Consider the following 24023-nt stretch of genomic DNA (forward strand, 5'->3'; position numbering starts at 1 on the left):
TTTGAGGAAGATCAGCCCTGAGCTAACATCTGCTGCCAATCCTCCTCTTTTTTTGCTGAGGAAGGCTGGCCCTGAGCTAACATCCGTACCCATCTTCTTCCACTTTATATGTGGGATGCCTACCACAGCATGGCTTGCCAAGCGGTGTCATGTCCACACCTGGGATCCAAACCCACGAACCCCGGGCTGCAGCATTGGAACATGTGAACTTAACCACTGCGCCACCAGGCTGGCCCCTAAAAGCCCAGCTCTTTAAGTGCACTTTTAAAAGTTCTTAAATCTCTAAACATTTGCTTCTAATCTGTCTCTTCAAGATAAATTTTATCTGCAAGAAAAACAAAAGCAAACCAGAAAATCAGACTGCTTGAAAATGCTCTCCTTTCATAAAAATAATACTAAGCTATTATTAACGAGTAGAAAGAATAAAGGACTTCAAAACCATGAAGGAAATGAAGAGCTTTCTCAAAGCCATTCATAATGTGTGGAGCCAGGCTTGGAGTTGGGGAGTGGTTGCGAAACAAGGTATAAAAATGAGTAACATTTTTAATAATGTTTTACTATTTATAATACATTTCATACAGGAATTGGAGGAGAAAACTACCCCAAGAGATAGCACTTTATCATAAAAAGAGAATTGCTTATACACACACAGACCTTCCACCCTTCATAAAAATTAACTCAAAATGGATCATAAAAAGAGAATTGCTTATACACACACAGACCTTCCACCCTTCATAAAAATTAACTCAAAATGGATCATAGACCTAAACGTAAAACACAAAACTATAAAACTCCTAGAAGATAACACAGGAGAAAACCTAGACAACCTTGCGTATGGTGATGACTTTTTAGATACAACACCAAATGCATGATTTATGAAGGAAATCAATGTTAAGCTGAACTTTATTAAACTTAAAAACTGCCCTGTGAAACACGGTATCAAAAGAATGAGAAGAGAAGCCCCAAACTGGGAAAAAATATTTGCAAAAGACACATCTGATAAAAGACTGTAACCCAAAAGATAAAAAGAATTCTTAAAACTCAACACCAAGAAAACAAACAACCCAACTAAAATAAGGGCCAAAAACCCTAAGAGACACCTCACCACAAAAGATATACAGACAGTAGATAAGCATATGAAAGGATGCTCCACATCACATGTCATCAGGGAAATGCAAATTAAAACAATGACATACCACTACACACCTATCAGAACAGACAGAATCCAGAACACCGACACCAAATGCTGGAGGGGATGTGGAGCAACAGAAACTCTCATACAGCGCTGGGGGGAATGCAAATTGGGACAACTGCCTTGGAAGACAGTTTGGCGGTTTCTTACAAAATTAAACATACCCTTATCATACAATCCAGCAATCACACTCCTTGGTATTCACCCAAAGGAGCTGAAAACTTCCATCCACACAAAAACCTGCACACAGATGTTTACAGCAGCTTCACTCATAATTGCTGCAACTTGGAAGCAACCAAGATGCCCTTCAGTAGGTGAATGGATAAATAAACTGTGGCACATTCAGACAATGGAATTTCACTTAGCACTAAAAAGAAATGAGCTATCAAGCCATAAAGGGACATGGAGAAACCTTAAATGCATATTGCTAGATGAAAGAAGCCAATCTGAGCAGGCTATATGTTGTATGATTCGAACTATATGACGTTCTGGGAAAGGTAAAAACTATACAGTAAAAAAAAAAAAAAAATCAGTAGTTGCCAGGGGTAAGGGGGTCAGAGAATTTTTAGGGCAATGAAAATACTCTGTATGATACCGTAATGATGGATACATGTCATTATACATTTATCCAAACCCACAGAAAATCCAACACCAAGACTGGACCACAATGTAAACCATAGGGTTTGGCTGATCATGTTGTCAACGTAGGTTCATCAACTGCAACAAATGTACCACTCTGGGGAGATATGGATAATGGGGGAGGCTATTCATGTGTGCAGGTAAGGGGTATATGGGAAATCTGTGAACTTTTCCCTCAATTTTGCTGTCAACCTAAAAGTGCTCTAAAAAATAGTCTTAATTACAAAAAAAAATGAATTCCCTAACCCCCTGTTAAAATTCTTCAATGCAATCTCAACACTTACAGGATAAAATCTAAACTCCCTTGCAAGGCATACAATGTTTTGTTTGTTTGTTTTGGTGAGGAAGACTGGCCCTCAGCTAACACCTGTTGCCAATCTTCTTCTTTTTGCTTGAGGAAGATTGTCCTTGAGCTAGCATCTGTGGCAATCTTCCTGCACTTTGTATGTGGGATGCTGCCACAGCATGGCTTGATGAGCAGTGTGTACGTCCACGCTCAGGATCCAAACCCGCAAACTCCGGGCCATAGAAGCAAAGTGCGTGACCTTAACCACTATGTAACCCGGCCAGCCTCCATACGATGCTTTTTATGATCTGATTCCTGTATACCTTTCCAACCTCATCTTCAGTTTCTTCCTTCCACCCAACTTCACCCTCCAACACGAGGACCACAAGTTCTCTCACTCCTCCAAGCTTTTCCATACGGAGTCCCTCGGCTTGGCAAACACCTACTGATCCTTCATGTCTCAATGCAAAGGCAACCTCCCCTGTGAATCCTTCCTTTACTTCCCCAGGTACAGCTTCGCTCTCAGTCTCCAGTCTTGGCAGTCTCTCTGCTTACACTCCGTACTTGACACCACCATCTAATTGTATTTTGTTTAAACGCCCAGTTTTTGTCCCCATTAGAAACTAAGGACTACGTCTTTTCTCTTTGTATCTCTAGTACCATGCACACAACCTCATACACAGTAAAGAAGGCATCAAAAATGGAAAAGGAAAAAAGGATGGTTATGAATGATCTCATAAGAGTACTGTGGGATTTTAAGGATTTACAAAAAATCTTTCTGTGGAAAATCTAAAGCAACCTTCCAGCAAAATTACTGGAAAGTTGGAAACTTTAATAAGCGTACACAGAATATAATTACTATTTTTTAAGAGGAAAAAAAAAACACCCCAAAAAACCTTGTGCTTACAAAAAGATGGAGGGAAAGTAGCAAAATGTTAAAAGTGATGTTATTAGAATGGTGAGAACCCATAGGTAATTTTTCCCTCTTTTTCTTCTGTTTTCAAAAACGTCTTAAATGCTTAACTTAATCTAATACTATTTTCTATAATAGGCCGTTGGCCCCCTAAAAGTTAGTGATAATACTCTAAACTTCCAAATCTACTAAACCAAAATGGTGGGATCCTAGCACCATGCATGGAAGAAAGCGAACTCCTCCAATGGCGAGGACTGAACTCTAAGCGTGATGGAAAATGATGAGAACATAGCACTTTGCTGCACAAGAGTAGGGGAGAGAAAAGACGCAGAACGTACATGCTTCCAGTACACTGGCTTTTATGATTATTCTTACTGTACATTCCTAACCTGTTTTGATCATCTCTTTTGAGATTCAACAAAAGAGACTACTTACATGGAACAAAACCAATTAAATCCACAGATTATCTATGATAATAGTAGATGTTAAGAGGTCTATCAAGTAAAAGAAGACACAATTTCTATCAATTTACAGTTTGGTAGGAGAGAGGAAAAACTACCCAGATGAAATACCAACAGTATACAACTGAGTGATAAATTATGTGGTATAGACAATAATCTAATTGGCTAAACCAACATATAAATACCATTAATACCTGATAAACATGGCACAGTCTGAGAGAGTAACTATTCTATTTCTAGACTGGAAAGAGGAGCCATTAAAGCCATGAATTACAACTCTCCCACTAATCCGTAAAGGTCTTTTGCAAATTTTAAGCCTTATTTAGTTTGTTTTTAAGTATGGTAGAAACTGGAGCAATAAAATCCAATTTTAGACGATTGCTTTTCTAACAGGAAAAACTGCCTAAGGAAACATATTATACCTGAGATTTTTGTCTTTGGGCTTCTGCTGGAAAGAGCTCCATCCAGAGACTGAGCAGAGTGAAAAGGTTGACTTTAGAAAGCCTTGGTATTTGACCTACAGAAGAAAGGGCAAACACTTTAAAATTTCCCGAATGATGAAAATAAGAACTAAGCTCAATCCCACTTGGGTGCAGCAGCCTTAGCTTAGCTGTTTCAGCAGGAGGCAGAGAAAAAGGATTAGAGGGCAAAGAAAGCGCTTTCTTAGCAGGAGACTGGTTTCAACCTCCCTGCGGGCGACCTCCTCTCGCACTTTCCAAAGTCGGGCCCTCTTTCACCCGGCAGGAAAAACAGTACAACTAATACACGTAGCTATGGGAACAATCCAAAGGGCGTTATGAAAAGTCCTTGCATCTGATCATCGTGGAGCAAGCCTTTCTTTGGACTGTGGTAAGACGTTGCGATAAGGCAGTGGTTAGAACACGTACTAAGACTGCGGTGGCCTTTGAGCATAAAGTAGTTGAAATACAGGAAATCGTGGCGTGCGGTTAATATTGAAATCAAGGCAAAAACATCGTTTGAGAAATTTGCAGGCTCATCGATCCCCGAGATCCCAGCTCTAGGTCTTGGGAGGAAAAGTAAAGGGGGTTAGTGAGATCGACTACCAAAAGCCGATGCAGCTGGCCCGAGGGGGTCCCAGTGACCGAGGCGGGGACGGGCCCAGGGCGAGAATGACACATCCAGGAGCAGAAGCGCAGGCGAAGAGGGGCAGGCAGGGACCCGGAGTCAAACCGCAGGAGACGCACAGGACAGAGCGAAAGGCAGCAGCGGCGGGAGCTGGGTTCGGGGCACTCACCGGTCATGCTGCCAGTCTGGGTGCTCACTGACCGCCCGGCCCCCGCGCTCTCCAGATTTTGCATCTGCCCTGCTTCTTTCATCCCAAGCCTAGCGGCCTCTGCTGCCCAGAAAACCTTTCGCTGTGAGGCATGATCTTAGCCCCAGCGACTCCACCTCTCGTCACCTCCCAGCAACTCTGCGGCAACTGCCAACTCGGCGCAGCCAACTGACGTGAATCCCAGCCGCCACATCCGGGCGCCTTGTGTGACGTCATAGGGAGGCGTGGACGCAGTGGCGCAAGGCTGACCCTTGGGCAGGCAATGGGGTGGGTGAAGCGCTGTGCGATACGTTATTTGAACCCTGTATTTGGCTGTAGTCGCTGGTTTTGCCGACTCAGGATCTCTTGAGGATGTCTTGGCTCCGAGTCCCAGCTTGCGTAGACTCTGATAGGGTGGTGAAGGCTGCGCAGACTTGAGAGGTTTGGTCAGAGAGCCTAGAATTGAAATGGAAACCTCCCCCATCTGTCATGGCCAAGGTCTTAGAGAATCTGGGGGGCGAAGGGAGTTGGGAGCTGGGAGGTCCAGGTTGTTCTTATCCTCAGAGGTTGGCCAGTCCTGGGGAACTTAGTGCCAGGGACCACCATAGGGATATTCTGCTGCTTTATCAAACACACGAAGACATTAAGAGATGGAACTGTGATTGTGGGAAAGGAGAGGGTAGGAGGAAGTCGCAAGTGGCTCCTGGAAAATCTGAGAAGTACCTGACCTGTGGATTTGTGCCCAGGGCATTTTATTTTATTATTTTATGTGTCCCAGTCATGACTCAAAATGAAGTCCTGCCCGCCCGTGACTCAGAGCCCAGTTTCCGTCACAACTGGTTCTGTTATCACAACTTGAAATACTGACCAACAGCAAGACACGAAAACTGCTCCTAGACTATGATAGCAAAAGCCAAACGTTATAAATGTACATCATTTTGTAAAAGACTGAAGTAAGAATCTTTAGTGTTGATGGGTATGCCTGTGGTGTGTTCATTTTCACTACAATATTTCATTGTAACTATATTCCACAATTTATCCATGTTTGAGTCAAAAGACTTTTGGACCATCCAGCTTTTTGCTGTTGCAAACAATGCTGCTATAAACATTTTTGTATATGTCTCCTTGTGATCATAGGAAAGAGTTTCTTTAGGGACTATACTTGAGTAGAATTCTTGGGTGGTTATTGTCATGTCTCCCAGATGATGCTGAAAAGTTTTCCAAAGAAATTGGACCAGTTTACATAGCTCTATATCCTCACTAATTCTTGGTATTGTCAAACTTTTCGTGTTTGCCAATCTGGTTGGCATAAAATCATACCTTGTGGTTTTGATTTTCCCTCATTTCTACTTAGATTGAATATCTTGTCATATGTTGATTGGCCATATATGTGTCCTCTTTATGAAATGCCTGTTAACCATTTTTCTATTTGGTAGTTCTTATTTCTTATTCATTTGTAAGCATTCTTTATATGTCCGAGATATTCATTCTCAGTTGGGTGTGTGTGTATGGTAAATATCTTCTCCTCAGTAGCTGCTTGCTTTTTCACTTTATGACGTTTTTCAGTGCATAGCTCTTTATTTTAATGTGCCAACCATACAAATAATTTTCTTTAATGGGTTTTGTATCTTTAAAAAAAGTCTTTCCTACCCAAAGTAATGAAGGTATCCTTTATTTTTTAATGTTAATTATACCTCAATTTAAAAAAAACAATATCTTTTGGGGGCTGGCGCCGTGGCCAAATGGTTAAGTTCATGCGCTCCGCTGCAGGCGGCCCAGTGTTTCATTGGTTCGAATCCTGGGTGCGGACATGGCACTGCTCATCAAACCACGCTGAGGCAGTGTCCCATGTGCCACAACTAGAAGGACCCACAACGAAGAATATACAACCAGGGGGGCTTTGGGGAGGAAAACGGAAAAAATAAAATCGTAAAAAAAAAGATATCTTTTATATTTCCTCTAAAGCTGTAAGTTTTTTCTTTCATATTTACGTCCTCACACGTGTAGAACTCGTTTTTGTGTATGGTATATGGGAGGGATCCAGTTTTATTTTCCATTTCCATAATCAGTTATCTCATTAATCTGCAATGTCATCTCTGTCTATGTCAAATTTCCATATACACATGACTCTGTTTCTGGGCTCTGTATTGTATATCATTGGTTCATTAAACCCCCCCCCACCAAAAAAAACCCTTATTTTCTTCAGGCATATCTTGGCTGTTCTTGGCCCTTTAATCTTCCATGTAAGTTTTAGAATCATACTGTCATATTCCATAAAAAAGTCCACTGGAATATTGATTGGAAGTGCATTGAATTTGTAGATCAATTTGAGAGATGTAGGCTTCCTATCCCTGAACCCATATAGTATATCGGTGTGAACATGATATATTGGGGTTTCAAATGATTTTATAATTTTTCTCCACAAACATTTTGCATATTTTTATGATTTAATCCTAATTTTGTTGCTGCTATTCTAAATATCTTTTAAAAAATTATATTTGTAAGAATTTGTGGCTAATATATAGAAATGCAAGTGATTTTTGTATTTTTATCTTATATTGAGCAATCCTGCTAAACTTATTAATTCTAATACTATTTATTTTTAGTTTCTTTTGTTTTCTAGATTGAAACTATCTCATCTACAAATAATGATGATTTCATTTGTATCTTTCTAATCCTCAAAACTTTTATATCATTTGCTTGTCTTACTGCCCTCTAGGATAGCCAGGGAAATATTGAATAGAGGTACTGGTAACAGGCATCCTTTCTTATTCCTGATATTAAAGGAAATGATTTTAATGTTAAAGGTTAAAGTATGGTTTTGCTGTTGTCTTTTGATAGATGTCCTTTATCAGATTATGCAAATTCCTTTCTATTTCAGCTTTTTCTTTTAAATAAGATGTTGAACTTTATTAAATACTCACGGTAGATGCCTTTTATCAATTTAAGAAAGATCCTTTCTCTGCTGGCTTGCTGAGAAGTATTATCATGACTGATGTTGACTTTTATCAAATACATTCTCTGCATCTCTTAAGATGACCCTATAGTTTTTCTCCCTTAATCAGTTAATGTGATGAATTATACTAATAGATTGCTTAATGTTAAATCAGCCTTGTGTTCCTTTGGTAGACCCATCTTGCTCATTATGTGTTATTTTTTAATTCACTGCTGACTTAAATTTGCTAATATTTTATTTAAGATTTTTTTTTTTGAGGAAGATTAGCCCTGAGCTAACTGCTGCCAATCCTCCTCTTTTTGCTGAGGAAGACTGGCCCTGAGCTCATATCCATGCCCATCCTCCTCTACTTTATATGTGGGACGCCTGCCACAGCATGGCTTGCTGAGCAGTGGCATGTCTGCACCCAGGATCTGAACCCACGAACCCTGGGCTGCTGAAGCAGAACGTGTGCACTTAACTGCTGCGCCACTGGGCCAGCCCCTCCTGGGTGTTTATCCTAGAAGAAGGCAAACTTATGTTCATACAAAACTCTGTGCATGAATGTTCATAGCAGCTTTATTTGTAATCATCAAAAACTGGAAACAACCAAAAAAATGAGTGAATAGAAAACAAACAGGGGCACAACCAGAGGCACTCACAACTAGAATATACAATTATGTACTAGGGGGCTTTGGGGAGAAGAAGGGGAAAAAAAGAAGAAGAAGACTGGCAACAGATGTTAGTTCAGGTGACAATCTTAAAAAAAAACAAACAGGGAACATCCGTGCAGTGGAATACTACTCAGCAATAGAAAGGAATGAAGTATTGGTACATACAATGACTCAGATGAATCTTCAGGGCCTTGTGCTGAGTGAAAAAAGCCCATCTTAAAGGGTTGCATACTGTAAGATTCTGTCCATACACCCTTCTTGTTGTGAAAATATAGCAATGGAGGACAGACGAGTGGTTGCCGAGTGTTATGGATGGGAGAAGGGTATGACTATTAAGAGGTAACATGAGGGAGTTTCTTTGTGTTGATAGTTACTCTTATCTACACGTGTGATAAAATTTCATAGAACTCAACACCTAAAACTAAAAATAGTGCATTAAAAACTAGTGAAATCCTGCTCCAGCCCTGATGGCCTACCAGTTAAAGTTCCACGTGCTCTGCTTTGGCGGGCCCGGGTTGGTTTCCTGGGTGTGGAAGCACCCCGCTTGTCCGTCAGTAGCCATGCTGTGGCAGCCGCTCACTTAGAAGAACTAGGAGGAACTACAACTAAAATACACAACCATGTGCTGGGGCTTTGGGGAGGAAACAAAAAAAGAGTGAGGAAGATTGGCAACAGATGTTAGCTCAGAGCGAATCTTTCCCAACAACGAAAAAATTAAGAAACAAAAAACAAAAAAACTAGTGAAATCCAAATAAGGTCTATACCTGAATTAATAGTACTGTACCAATGTCAGTTTCCTGGTTTTCCCAATGTGCTATGATTATGTAACATATTATCATTGCAGAAGTTGGGAGAAAGGTATACAGGAACTCTATCATTTTTGCAACTTGTTTTGTGTCTTAAACTCTTTCAAAATAAAAAGATATAGGTATCTATATATCGATATCATATATATGTGTATATATATCTCTCTTTCATACATATATATAAAATAATCTCTAGGAGTCAAGATACACCCTTAGAACAACCTTTAGCTTTATTGTTCACTTACCTCTCCTTGGATTCCTGTTCTCATTGTATTTTCAGTCCTTTAGTATTTCAGAGTAGTTTAAATACTCACAGTATTTCCTTTACTTTCTTGCTAGCTCAGCCATATTTTATCCAGCATTTTGGTGTTTTGTAGCAGAAATTTTTGGGGGGCTATCTTATCCACAATGTTGCTGCAAATAATCTGCTGCAAAGAAGAATAAGAGAACTAAAAAGGATTATAAGACAAAATCCTACCTAAGTGCTAAGAAATGGACAAGCTCAGTTCAGCTGAGCCCTACAAGGCCAGCTTAATCAGTAAAAAGGTTTTGAAATCAATAAATAATTCTTTCTATCAAATGGAAAGAGCATGGGCTTTGATGTCAGATAGACACCCTATATTCATGCTCTAACCACAAGTTATTTACGAGTTAACTGTATCAGTCAGCTGAGACTAAGTTTGCTGTGGATCACAAATGACCACCAAATCTCAGGGGGTTGCCACAGCAAAGGTTTCCTTCTGGCTCATGCTGCAGCTCTGCTCCTGTGGATCAGCTCTGGGATCCAGGTTAACGGAGCAGCCTCTGTCTGGATATGCTTTTCTCCTGGCAGAAGGAAAAGAGATGGAAGAACTAAGCGATGGCTCTTAGAGCAAGTCACATGGCCAAGCCAGACATCAGTGGGGTGGGATATATAATCCTGTTCCAGGGACATGCTGGAAAGGCAGGTCCAGCAAATACCCCCAAAATAATGCAATGTTAGTAAATTTGCCTTGTGGATCCTGTGCTTGTGACCTCACCTCTTGTCAGTACAAAGAACTCCGATATCCCCTTCTCGCAGAATCTGCAATTTTCAACATTTTACCACATTTTCACCATCTTTTATTATTCTTTCTCTCTCTCGTATGTTTGCACCCCTCCCCCCGTTCTTTTTCTGAATCACTTGAGAGCAAGTTACAGACACTGTGCCCAACTCCCCGCTAAAAACTCCAGAGTGCATTTTTCCAAAACAAAGAGCCTCACTAACACATGCTAATTCAATTGTCCAAAACAGGAAATCAACATTGATTGGACACTATTGTCCAATCCACAGACCCATTTAAGTTTCAAAAAGTGTTTCAACGTGTCCTTCTCCCTTCTGGTTCAGCTTCCCATCCAGAATCACTGAGTTTTGCATCTTGTTAGTTTCCTTCAACCCGGAGCATTTCCTCAGTCTTTCCCTGTTTCACAACATTAACAGTTTTAAAGGGTGCAGGCCTTTCATTCTGTGAGATTTCTCTCAACTAGGGTCATTCTGATGTTTCCTCACAACCAGCTTCAGGCCATCCATTTTCGGTGGGAAGGGCACAGAAGTGATGCTGTACCCTTTTCCATGGATTACATCAGGATGCAACTCAGTGTTGATACGTCCCTGGTGATGCCAACCTCGATCATCTGGCAAGTTGGTGCCTGTCTGTTTTCTATTCCATTAGGTCATTATTTTTCCCTTTGTAATTGATAAATATTTTGTGGGGAGATACTCTTAAAACTATGCCAATATCCTATACCCATTAAACCTTCATGCACTCACTTCAGCATCTATTGGTGATTCCCACACGAATTAACCACGATTGTGATGGTTGTCTGTTTTGATTGCCTATTTCCCTCATTCTTCTACATATAGTAGTTGTTATTCTACTGTCAGGAAGAGCTTTTCCCTTTTCCTCATTCATTCGTTCATTTATATCATCATGGACTTGTGAATTCCTGTTTTATTCAGTGGGTTGTAACCTATTATCATTTACTTTAATACTCAAATTGTCCCACATTTGGCTGATGAAATCCCCTTGAAGTTGTCGCCTATATCCTTTTGACATGTCCCCATCATTTTTTGAGCACTTCCTTAATTTCTGGTACAACAAGATACTCTAGTCTCATCTTGTACATTCTCTGCCCCAGACCTGGAATCAACCATTTCCCTAAGGAACCCTGGTTCTTCTTAGTACTCAAAAAGTATGATCTAGGCAGTAAGTGTTCTCATTGCTACTGGTATGTCATTACTATTAGACCCTCTGAGAGGACAGATTTAGAAAATATATTTATTTATATCCATATATGTATGTGTGTATAAACGTACATATATACACACACTCGTATAACTATAGCTCTCTCAATAGTTATCTGTTTATCGACCTAAAAGAGTTCACACTGATGCCTTCAGTTCCAGCCCAGCACATCAGGGTTATTTCTAGCCTTCCCCCTTGCCACATTTGTAAATCTCTTCTCCAGCAGCAAGGAATATGGCTCCCACTATTCTCAATATAGTTTTTTCTTTTTTCCTTTCTTTCTTGTTTTCCCCCCCTGAATTCCCCTGTATGTAACTAATCTTCCTAGCACACTGGTTGTCTCCTGGACTTCCCAGCCCTTCTGCTGCTACCTTCACAGCCCCTACTGTCTCCAAGGGAAGGGAAAGGGAGGAAAGGGGAGGAGAAGCTGTCAAATGGCTCTTTGACTGAATTATTCAGAGAAGGAGGAAAGAAAGAAGGAAGGAAGGATGGAAGGGAAGGAAGGAGGGAGAGACAGAGAGATGGTGGTAATATGTTTAGCAAAAATTTTCTAAATAATCCCAGGTAGCACAGTGCCTAGGAAAGAACAGGTGCTCATTTTGCTAATTATTGTCCTTCCCCCTTTGTGTTTCATTTGCTTATTCTCTATAGGTAACCCGAATCGTTTCCTTTTATTCTAGATGCTGTTGGTTGGGAATATTAGTCCTAGCAGTGTGTTTATTTGGACAGAATCTTCTCACAGCAAAGCAAGCTGAGGTCCCCTGGAGCAGATCATACAGACATGGTTTCTATGCTGGGTTTGTTGATACTGGTGGTATTTGGCAGAGACCGAATACCTGGCTTGTAGAAGACATCATACCTCACACTCATCCTGCTCTCACACGTGGAAGGTACACCATCCTGACCGGTGACTGTGCCTTCTGCCTGCCTGAAGATAAGGTGGCCACAGGACCAACAGGGACTATTGGTGACCAGTGCACCCTTGTGCACTGGGATTAGGGATTGGCCCTAATTTGGTTATTTCAGGCAAAGGTGTAACCATAAACCTCACCCTGAATCTAGAAATTAAGGTTTCCTGAGCAATTCTTGGAAGGCAGTTCCTGGCAGCACTTAAACCCCCAAGGAAGCAAAGAGAAGCCTGAAACAAAATCCAGATGCCTTGCATGGGACACTCACTTTGTTGTGGAGGTCAGTGCTGCCAAAGAAAAATGACTTCTCAGGCTTGCCATGTCTCGTTCCAAATGGGTGTCCTCAGAAAAGTAAACTTGGTGCCACAAAGATTAATGCGCTATGAAGTAAGAATATCCAGGCATCTTGGAACGTCTGTGTGCCCATGGGGTGGGAATGCCTGGTGAGCCCACTTGCTATGTTGTCCTGAGGGGTCCGGCCACAGCGCTGCCTGAGCAGGGGTGGGTAGGTGGACCTGGGCACCACAGTCCATGTCCAAGCTCCTTTTGGGTCCCCATTTGTGTGGCACCCTCTGCACTGGGTTTGGGTATTTCTGAATCAGCATTCCTGAAGAGGTTCTCTAATTAAACATGTTAGAAATCGACAGAAGGAACTGGAGGGAGGGGTGGGGATGAGAGGACAGAAAGAGAGGAAAGAGAGAGGAAACTAAGACTGGTGGAATATCTACTACGCATCAGACACCTTATGTAACAATGATAATAGTAATAACAATAGTGTCTTACATTCTTGGGCATTTACTGTGTTCCTGGCTCTGTTCTTACGTATATTATCTCATTTACTCCTTCCAGCAACCTTAGGAAGTGTGTATTGTTATTATTATCCCTACTTATAGGAACCAAGACATTGAGTAACTTGCTCAAACAGACATAGCCTAGAAGGGGTGAGACTAGGATATAAATGTACATTACTTCATTTAATACCCACCACAACCCTAAGATGTAGATTTTTATCATCTCCATCTTAGAGATGAGGAAACTAAGGTCCTTGGACCACCCAAACCAGCATCACTCAGGAGCTTGTTAGAAAGGAAGACTCTTGGGTCCCACTTCAGACTCACTGAGCCAGAATCTGTACAGAACCACTGGGCTGGTCCAGAGGTCTCTAGTGGGTCTCCAACTTGCGTGTGTGTAAGAGTCATCCAGAGACTATATTAAAACTGGGACTCCTGGGTCCTGCCCCTGGAGATACTGAGTCCCTGGTATTTAGCAGTAGTTTTGTGGCCCTCCGTAGAATTGCTTCCAGCAAGTACTTTTTGGTATCACGTCATCGACCAACATTAGCTGATGTTAAAAAGCAAAATTTTCATACTAGTTAGGGAGCAGGTGTCAAAGTTGTATTTAGTTCGGGGGTTGACAAACTTCTTCTGTAAAAGCCCAGATAGTAAATATTTTAGGCTTTGTGGGCCATTTAGTCTCTGTCATTTGTCACAAAAGCAGCCGTAGGCAATATGTAAATACGTAGGCAATGTGTAAATGAGCGTGGCTGTTTTCCAGTATAACTCAGTAACCCCCCCCCCCCCCCCCGCCCCCATTTAACTCAATACGGAGGGAACCTCCAGTGATGGCAGTGAGGCCTAGTTCAGAGTGGATTTGAGGAATGAGGATTTTAATATTCGGACAGGAAAGGACTGTCTAAGGAAAACAGCTAATACTGTAGGGGAGGAAAAACTATTTTCCCTCTACCCTTCTAGGTTCTTGGCTGAAACCCGCTTGTAATAAAAGACGGATTAACAAGAGAAAAGCAAACTTAATTTTGTACAGGAGTCCCACAAAGGTAGGAGACTCAAAAGGCAGCCAAGCAATTACAGCTTATAGGCCATCCTGAGCTAAGGAAAAGAATAGGGGCCTGCGGCTTCAAAAGGGAGGAGGGCAATTCACAGGAAGGGGAGAAGAGCAGACGTTTGGTTAACAAATATTTGCCCTGCCACATAGAGAAGTCTCTCAGAAGAAAAAGTTCTCTCTGGTAATAGCTCTCTTCTTGGTACAGGCCCCCTTTCTAACTTCTTTTAGGCAGTTAAGTGGGGAGGTAAAAAGTTTTTCCTGAGTCTACTGGGTCGTGCTTGCCTTCAGCTCAAAATAACCCACATGCTGAAGTGGCACATTTTGGGGTAGCTTGTTCTGAACCCCCTCAATAAAATATGCCTAGCTAACTTTCTTCAGGCGGTTCAACCATGACACCTTTGGGGTTAGCTTTGCTACTGGGCTATAAAATCTTAGCACGTTATCAATTTCTGCAAAGCAACCGCTTATCTTACAGGGCTATAAATCATATTGCTTCTATCAATGGTGTTATTAATTAAAAAAAACTGTGACAACAAACTTGCATTCCCCCAGAGTATCAAATGAGAGTCCCATTTGACAAAGTCCTGCTTTTATTCAAGCAGGCAAATTATTTTCTAGTAAGAGAATGCATAGCAAAAGAGAAATCAAGTAAGCACCATTTTGTCATTTTCCCAGTGGGAGATAACTTTTCTTGTTAGCGTTATAAGGAAAAGCCCTGCGACATTCAGTACTGTTTGCTGTAAAGATTGTTGAGGATGTGGTTTTCCTAGCTTCCAGGATGTCATCTTGGAGTACCCACAGGATAAATTCTCCTGTCTCCTATGAATCATATAACCTTCCTAACCAGACACCAGGGCATGAATTTGTGTCCTAGCTTTCTCCCCAGTAGAATCTTATTTTACCTACTCTAATTTTTACTTAGTTCTTACCTTCCCCATTTACTTAATTTTTGTCTTATTTTGGGCATTTTTGTAACTTGCCTTATATCCTTTTTGGAATACAAATTTATTTCAATAAAAAGAATGTTCAAATTTGAGGATTCTTTAGTTCAACGTGCCTCAAGAAGGAAGAGGAAGTGAAGCTGACATTTGATACTTAGAAAATAATACATACAACGTCTTATATAACAACTTAAACGTAACACACCCACATTTACATCATCAATCGTGACAAAAGTTGAATGTTCTTAGTGCATCACACCTGCCTCATCTGGAGGCACCTAAATAATCTAGACAGTTACTTTACAGTGTTTCTTTTTTGTTTTGTGTTTCAAACAAAATTCATATTTTATTTGATTGAAATAAACTCCACAAAATTGCATGTTCTCACAAAAAAAGCAATATTTTCTGTATTGTTCCTACATAAGCCACAAAACTCTTATTTTTGTAAGAATAATCAAGATGACACAGTAGAATGGTCATGAAAAAAACCCACAGAAAATAGGCAACACCAGACAAATCAGTTGTTGGGGTCTGCGGAGTCAGGTTCTGTCTTGCCTGTGAAACAGTGTTCGCTGTACATCGGCTAAAAAGCTGATGGCCCAGTTAGAGTGTAGACGCAACAAAAGGATGCAAGTAGCAGCAACACGTGTTGGGCAACAATGGCCGTTCTTCCATTTAACGGTCAGGGAGGGTAACTTGTTTACTTACATTCCCTTGATGAAGACAAAATCTACACTGAAATCCTCCTCAGGTGAGTACACAGTTTCTATCACTTTCTGGTAATTTCCATAACCAGCCATGACAGATTTTTAATAATGTACTGAAAATACAATGTACTTAAGTCCGAAGCTTCATTGCATTTTATAAATTTTTTTCCTCCTCTTTTATCCCTACTTCCTCAACATTTATTTCTTCCAAGAACTAATAAACCAAATCCTGGTCATTAGATCAATGAGAATAAATGTCATGTCCAAAATGACTTCGACCCCTCCATTGTGCCACTGGCAGCAATCCCATAGCACTTTCAATGCTATCTTCTTGGAGAACACAGAATCTTTAAAATGCGCAAGTTCAGACCGTGGATTCAGTGGGAGGCCTGTAGGCAAATTTACCCACAGTGGCTAAGTGGCCCGCATGCACCTTACAGCTTTGCCTGCTAGTAACCGATAAAAGATGTCTTAAAACAGTCTCTCAGATATTTTCAGTGATTTCTGAATTACTTTAGGAAGCTCTGACACATTTGTATGGAGTTCTCTCTATGTGTCTATCATGAAATCCAGACTATGTTTTGTATTTACAGTTTTGTTCACGAAGCTACATGACTGTTCAGTCAGTGTTTTTGATGATGTTTGCGTCCATGCTCCTTCTGAGTCCTCATCCTGGAAAGAATCCACAGGACCTTAAGCAATACAGAAGCATTAGGAAAAATACATAAACATCAGGCAGATACAGAGCATCATCAGCAGTGGACAGAAGCTCTTCATCTTTCCCTCCGACAATGAAGCTCCCAGAGTGTCCAGATTGGTAAATCACTCTGTATGTGTCGGCACAGTGTTCCTTTGACATGCCGAGCTGGAGATGTCCCATGTCTTAATGTACGCGTTTTGAAGTGCTGACCTGGGAACCTCTCTCCAAGTTGCTGAATAATGTCCTCCACTGTAGGAACACTGAGTGTTTACAATGACCTCAAAGTTAGGTGAGATTCTAGGTTATCTTGCCAAGCCCTGCAAACTTCCCAGAAAGTTTCACTTGAATATCACATTTAGGGGCCAAACTTGTGGCTTCCTCAAACCAAAAATTGTAATAAAATTCAGTATTTTCCATCACTTCATTTGTAAATGTGACACTGTAGTCAAGCTGCTGGCTGCCAGGAAGATGCCAGAAGTTTGCCGCTGGATTTTTTTCCCCAAATGCTCTTGTTAAGATAGGCCATTTTTAAGAACGACAAATGAAACCAATGAAATAGCCATCTGTTAATGCACTACAGAGCACAAATGCTTGACCAGCGGTACAGCTGTTCCCTCTAGCATGTGTGTCGTTCTTTATACAGATGCTTGCAAGAGCTCCACTTCAATTTCAAAAGCATCATGCCTGCGCGCCCATGGAGGAAGCCCACTTCCTTCAGTTACGACACCTTTCTTCACTGATCTGAACAAGGGCAGATATTACACCATCGATTCCTAAAAGCAGTTGAAGTGACTGTTGGAAAAAACACAAATCTTCCTCACTTATTCTCAATGCAACAGACACCCTGCAACAAGCCCTGATTTTCCAAGAAGAGCAGAAGGTGTAGATACCTTAGGAATATTTCTCTAAAAGCCTGGTAGACAGGACTTTCACTCTGGAAGGAAATTCAGTGGATGCAACACACACCTGACCACACCGGTACTCCACAATCAGGCCCCACCATGTGTATGGCGGACACCATACATTGTGCAGAGGGAGAAAGACTGGTTCTTTCTAACAGCTGAAAGTTAATAGGATATCAACTGAAGACAATAATGCTAGCTCACACTCAACTGAGAATTACCACATGCCTGACAGTGTGCAAACATTGTATTATTATAAATTTATATACATTGCAATACAGTCATGCACTGCAAAATGACATTTCAGTGAATGAGGGACCACATAGATGACAGTAATCCCATGAGATTAGTACTGTACAGCCTAGGTGTGTCGTAGGCTGTGCCATCTAGGTTTGTGTAAGTATACTCTGTTATGTTCGCACAATGATAAAGTCGCCCTATACATTTCTCAGAACGTATCCTGTCGTTAAGCGACACATGACTGTAATTATATAATTAAACATTCTATTATGATACTGCAATGCACTCAGTTTTAAAGGAATCTTTCTCCCTGCCCAAATTGTGGAGTATCCTCTGTACACGTATAAGTACTTTGATCAAGTCCCTACTATGTGCCAGGCACGGTACTAGTGCCTCAGATACATTTAAATATTACTTCGTTATCCTCTGTGTTCTCAATTTTCACACAGAGTTACATTTTTATCAGAATGAGAACCTCCCCCAATGTGAATCAATTGGTCATTTAACAAAATTTTATTCAACACTTTTTGCAGAAAAGAAAAATAAATGAAGCCTTTTAAAGTTGCTTAAGTCTTATCTAAACACCCAGGAATGGGTTATATATAAATTAAACTTGTTCAGTTCATCACATTTTTATTACACACTCTGTTCCAGGAGGTTCTGAATCAGACACTTCTTCAGTTTTGTGATTTCAAAAACATCAGTGTGGGTTGCAAATACTCAGCACATAGGTGGTAGGTGCTTTCCCAGCACAGGGGCTTGGGCAGAGCCACAGCAAGGAAGGCCCTCTTTTGGGCCAGGGTACATCAGGACAGGACCAGCAGCAAAGCCCCCTACTCTCTTGCTGGGCTCCCTGCACACGGAGGCCCCCGCCTGGGGCTCCTAAGCCCTGTTGTTCCGCAGCCATTTCCTCTGTCACTTACCATCTTCGGGCTCCTCCCCCAACACTCTGTTGAAAGTCTCTCCAGCTTCCTTCCTTTCGCCAAATCCTGTGGCCTCTCCATTGCCATTATTCTAGGGCGACCACATTTAATAAATAAAAATACTGTGTCCAGTTAAATTTGAATTTCAGATTAATAACAAATGATATTTTTATAAGTGTATACTTGTACTTTGTATAAGTACATCATAATTAGACTAAAAAATCATTTATTTTCAACCAAACTTCAAATTGAACCGAGAGTCCTGTGTTTTATCTGACGATGCTCCTTACCTCTCCTGGTGTTCTCTGTGGTATTTGACCCCATGGCCCCCTTCCTCCTTGAAACTCTCTTCCTTTGGGTTGTATCACGTTCATCGCTTTCCTTTTTTCTGTCCCTTCTGCCTGGTTCAGTGATGTCTGTAGCCAGCGCTGGAGCAGGAGCGTATATCCCTAAGCCTCTCCTTCTCTCTCTCTACGCTTTCTCCTTCCTGAGGTCATCTATTCCTGTCGCTTAACCCAGTGGTTCTCAAAGTGTGGTCCTGGACTCGCAGCAGCAGTAGCTCCCAGAAACTAGATGGAAATGCAAATGCTCAGGCCCCACGAGACCTACAGAATCAGGCCTCCTGGGGTGGAGGCCCAGCAATCTGGATTTTAAGAAGCCCTTCAGTTGTTTCTGATACAAGCTAAAGTCTGAGAACCACTGGGTTAAATGATCCCTTCTATGCTGTTGACTCCCAAATCTTTATTACTAGCCTTGATTTCGCACCCAGACTTCCCTGTAGCATTTCAAACTGTAGTGTTCTGTGGAATGTTAATATATGAAAGAAAAGAAAACAACAAGCTCTATGGTCAAAAGGGTTTATATGGGATTGCAGGATTTCTTATAATTATTTGACTCCTGGGACCTGTTTCCAGGAGGCTGTGGAAAGCACAACAGCAGATGGATTTCTGCACGGGAAACAGAGAGTAATCAGAACGGAATTCCTCCTCATCCACTGCTGTCACCTCGGCCTCTGACAGCCCATTTCTTTCCGATAGGACCAGTGTTCTCCTAGTTATGTAGGCTTCAAATGCTGGCGTTATGACTTCCTCTTCTCCCTTGTCCAGTCAGCCTCTGAGTTTTAAGGACTCAGTCACGATAGGGTTGAAAGGTCAAAGACCTGAGGTGACTTGCAAAAGTCAAGCAAACTGTTGTGGCTTATCAGAGTCAGGGTGCAGGAGGTGCCCCTTCACTGAGACTCAGAGACCAGCCCATCCCCCAAAAGGCAATTCCGGCTGATCTCAGCAACTAGCACCAGGTGACAGGCAGAGAGCTCCAGAACTATCCACAGGGTCACAGGTGGCATGAGCTCCGGGAATCAGGGATAGAACCCAAGACCCCAAGAGGGCCACGAAGGGCTGAGTAGGCCTGTCCTGGAGGAACTGAGCAAGAGGGCAAGGGACCAAACCAGGCATGGAGGTAAAAGAAAATCAGAACACGTTTTAAAGAACAGGAGACGGGGTGGAGGCCTGGGTACTGAAATGAGACAGAGCTTTGGGCCTGGCCTGCAGGTGGAAGGACCTCAGCATGGTCGGGGCTGGGCTGGGCTGCGCCCACAGGGAGAGGTTAAGGGGACTGAAGGCCGAGGAGCCGGGGTCATTACTGGACCACAGTCATAAGCTTCTGCTGGAACATAAATGACTTTCATGTGAATTCACCACCCAAACCCACCTGTCGTATCCTTGTTCACTGTCTTTGTATCTCTTGCTCATCCTGTGGTAAGCAGAGGGAAAGGAAGGAAAGGGGCGGGAAGGGGGAGTGGGGTGGGGTGGGAAGGGGAGAGAGCTTACTGATGGTGCACAGTATTGCCTGCCCACTGGAGTCACCTGGGGAGCTTTACAAACTACATTTGGGTCCAACCCTGGGAGATTCGATGCCACCGGTCTCAGTCTCTAGATTAATGCTTCTCAAATTTTAATGAGCATTGGAATCACCTGGGGATCTGGTCAAAATGCAGATTCCGATTCAGAAGGTTTGGGGTGGGGCCTGAAAATCTGCATTTTCACAAGATCCCAGGTGATGCTAATGCCACTGGTGTGGGGATCACATTTTCTGAAGCAACAATCTACAGTGAGGTTCTCAGAGGTGGTCCCCAGACCGTCAGAATCAGCATCCTGACTTGACAGAAATGCACATTCTCAGGCCCCTCCCCAGATCCACTGAATCAGAAACTCGGGAGGTGGAGCCCAGCAACTCGGCTTTTAACACGCCCTCCAGGTCCTTCTGACGCTTGCTGAAGTTTGGGGACCGCTGCTCTAGAGAATTCAAGTGGGGAATAAAAAGCGGAGGGAAGGGCACTGATGTTCACTGCAACTGATGAGCTCTATGAGCAATGATTGTGGGCATAAGACAGAAACAAAGAAAGATCAGGTTTTGCTCTATGTTCCAGTTAGAACAAGTATAAATATGACAGTAAAATTAAGACTTTGTAACTTTGAAACCTGCACATATTTGCCTTTCAAAACAATCATTTTTTTTTTTTTAATCTCCCTATCATCACAAGTAGTAGAAATTCTTGGAACATTTTCAGGACTTGCACACTTGCTGCAAAGATGAAGGAAAGGAGTTGTCAGACTGTGGCCCCTTCTGCTATGGCATGCTGGGCCGTGGCTGGGGAGCAGCTGGTACAGATGCGGGAAAATGAGGTGGGAGTGCCTGGGCCTGGGACTGAGAGTCGGGGAAGGGACGCTCTCCCTGCTCTGAGGCCACAACGTTGCTGAGGGTCTTGGCGACGGGAGGTGCTGAACCTGGTCATGTTACTGCTCCAGCATCATGCTCCACCCCACGAGTGCCCTATGCCCTGGGTTACAGTAAATAACTGGTCCCCCCTGGCCTCCCAGGCTCAGCCTCCCGCAGCCCACTCCATCTGTTTTGTAGGCTTCAGCTCCTGGTTGCATCAGTGCCCTCGCCTCCCCCCTCGCCTCTCCCTCAGCGGCTCTTCCTCCACTCCCTTCAGCCCCTGCTCCCGCATGTGCCATTTTTTGCTCCTGTCTTTTGCTTTCCCTTGTGCTGTCCAGTGGCTCAGAATGGATGTCCCAGTTGTCTGCTTACTCAACCTCCATGCCCTGTCCCTCCACTGGGATGAAGATCTCTGTCCCCTCCCTTGCAGCCAGTTGAGTTCAACACACACTGTCTACCTGGGCAAGAGATGCCAAGGGACATAAAACACGGTCGGTCCTTAGGGAACAAGATACAAACCCTGGGACCCAGCCACTGCGATCTAACAAGCTGAGTGCCTTGAAAGAGATTGACACAGAACATCGCCTGACTGCCTGCCAGCCCACACTCAGTTCACCCTGACTGGTTGGCACTTTTTAGCCCTGATTGCACAGGCATCTGCTATCCTTTAAAAAGTGCATGTTGGGGGGGCCGGCCCCGTGGCCGAGTGGTTAAGTTCGTGCGCTCCGCTGCAGGCGGTCCAGTGTTTCGTCAGTTCGAATCCTGGGTGCGGACATGGCACTGCTCATCAAACCACGCTGAGGCGGCGTCCCACATACCACAACCAGAAGGACCCACAACTAAGAATATACAACTATGGGGGCTAGCCCCCCGGCCGAGTGGTTAAGTTCGCGCGCTCCGCTGCAGGCGGCCCAGTGTTTCGTCAGTTCGAATCCTGGGCGCGGACATGGCACTGCTCATCAAACCACGCTGAGGCAGCGTCCCACATGCCACAACTAGAAGAACCCACAACGAAGAATACACAACTATGTACCAGGGGGCTTTGGGGAGAAAAAGGAAAAAATAAAATCTTTAAAAAAAAAAAAAAAGTGCATGTTGGGGGCCAGCCCGGTGGCGCAGCGGTTAAGTTTGCACGTTTTGCTTCGGCGGCTCCGGGGTTCGCCAGTTTGGATCCCAGGTGCGGACACGACACTGCTTGGCAAGCCATGCTGTGGCAGTCATCCCACATATAAAGTAGAGGAAGATGGGCATGGATGTTAGCTCAGAGCCAGTCTTTGTCAGCAAAAAAAAAAAGAAAAGAAAAGAAAAAAGAGGAGGATTGGCAGTAGTTAGCTCAGGGCCAATCTTTCTCAAAAAAAAAAAAAGTGCATGTTGTTTTCCTAAGAAGGTGGTGAGTAGAGTCTTCCTCTCTCTTCCCCTTGTAGTTTACACAGAGTAAGGGATATGCTCAGTGACTGGCCACAAAGTGTGCCCATGGAGCACATGCTTGTTCAATGACAAATGTTCCCGTGATTCCAGGAGAGGAAATGCCCATTTTTGAAGGCTGCTCAGAGCTGACCAGGGTCTATGTAGTATTTAGAGTTCAGAATCTCTAGAAAATTAGCTCACAATTAAAAATTGCCTCACCTCTATGTTTAAGAAATGCTCTTTTGGGAGGGGGTGGTGAGGAAGATTCACTCTGAGCTAAGATCTGTTGCCAATCTTCCTCTTTTTTGTTTGAGGAAGATTAGCCCTGAGCTAACATCTGTGCCAATCTTCCCCTATTTTGTATGTGGGTCACCCCCACAGCACAACTTGACGAGTGGTGTAGGTCTGTGCCTGGGAGCGGAACCCAACTAAGCCATGGGGCCAGCCTCAAGAAATGCCTTTTTAAAGCTCCACTTAAAACACCCGACCTGGACAACCACCAACACTTCCATATGAAAAGCTTCCACATACTGGCAAATGTTACTGTTACATGAGTAGACATGGTCAGGAGAGGCCGTGTTCAAACTTCTGAACATCATTACCACGTTGCTCTTGTGTCCCCCGGAGGACCTTGCACAGGGGACTCTTGATTCCTAGCAGGTGCTGTGCAGCAGCCTGTGAACATTCCCTTCAGAAGGGGAAATGGCTCAATTGAAGAGGGAAGCAATGTCCATGTGGATAGCGCTAACCTGATATTCTGCAGATCCATCCGATGTGAGTGCTTTCATTAACCTGGGAGCTGAATCTGTGGTTTGTCTATGCCACACAATTACATACTTCAAACAAGAAATGCCATTAAAAAGGTGAATGATTTGGACACCATGACATGGACTCATTTTTCTAGCGTGTTTGTCATACACTAAGTCTAGCACTTAGCTGTTGCTTGGTAAATATTTGCCGAGTGAATGAATGAAACACTGGCCCTTCCCCAAGGCTGGAGCCTCACCTAACAAAAGTGGCGTGGCCTGCAGAAGGCAGAGAGGGTGGAAGAGAACCTTGCAGGGGCGCAGCACACATCTCTGATCAGGTGTGGGGTGTGTCCCGGGCCACAGCCCCCATGATGCCGTCCCTGGGGAGGAGGGAACCTCAAGACTGAAAACCACAGCCCAGCTGGCCCTCTCCAGTGATCCCTGACTCGGCCTCCTGGGGTCTTCCCAGAACTCCACACCCTGTTAGGGCAGAGAACAATTTTAGCTCTTAGAACAACTTTTCAAATCGTTTTGATCATGACC

The 24023-nt window shown here is 43.0% G+C and overlaps 1 protein-coding gene across 2 annotated transcripts in view; it reads right to left on the reverse strand.

The window, feature by feature from the left end:
* CDADC1 (cytidine and dCMP deaminase domain containing 1) overlaps positions 1-4996 on the reverse strand; it is a 52792-nt gene extending 47796 nt beyond the window's left edge. For both annotated transcript variants that reach the window (XM_001490197.6, XM_014732084.3), the window contains exons 1-2: positions 4747-4996; positions 3914-4008 (exon numbers count right to left, since the gene is read on the reverse strand). In XM_001490197.6, coding sequence (XP_001490247.2) covers positions 3914-4008; positions 4747-4828 — 177 coding nt within the window. In that variant the 5' untranslated portion in view covers positions 4829-4996. The remainder of the gene's footprint in view (positions 1-3913; positions 4009-4746) is intronic.
* Positions 4997-24023: the final 19027 nt, after the last annotated feature.

The sequence above is a fragment of the Equus caballus genome, chromosome 17, assembly GCF_041296265.1.
Source record: "Equus caballus isolate H_3958 breed thoroughbred chromosome 17, TB-T2T, whole genome shotgun sequence".
Classification (NCBI taxonomy): Eukaryota; Metazoa; Chordata; class Mammalia; order Perissodactyla; family Equidae; genus Equus; species Equus caballus.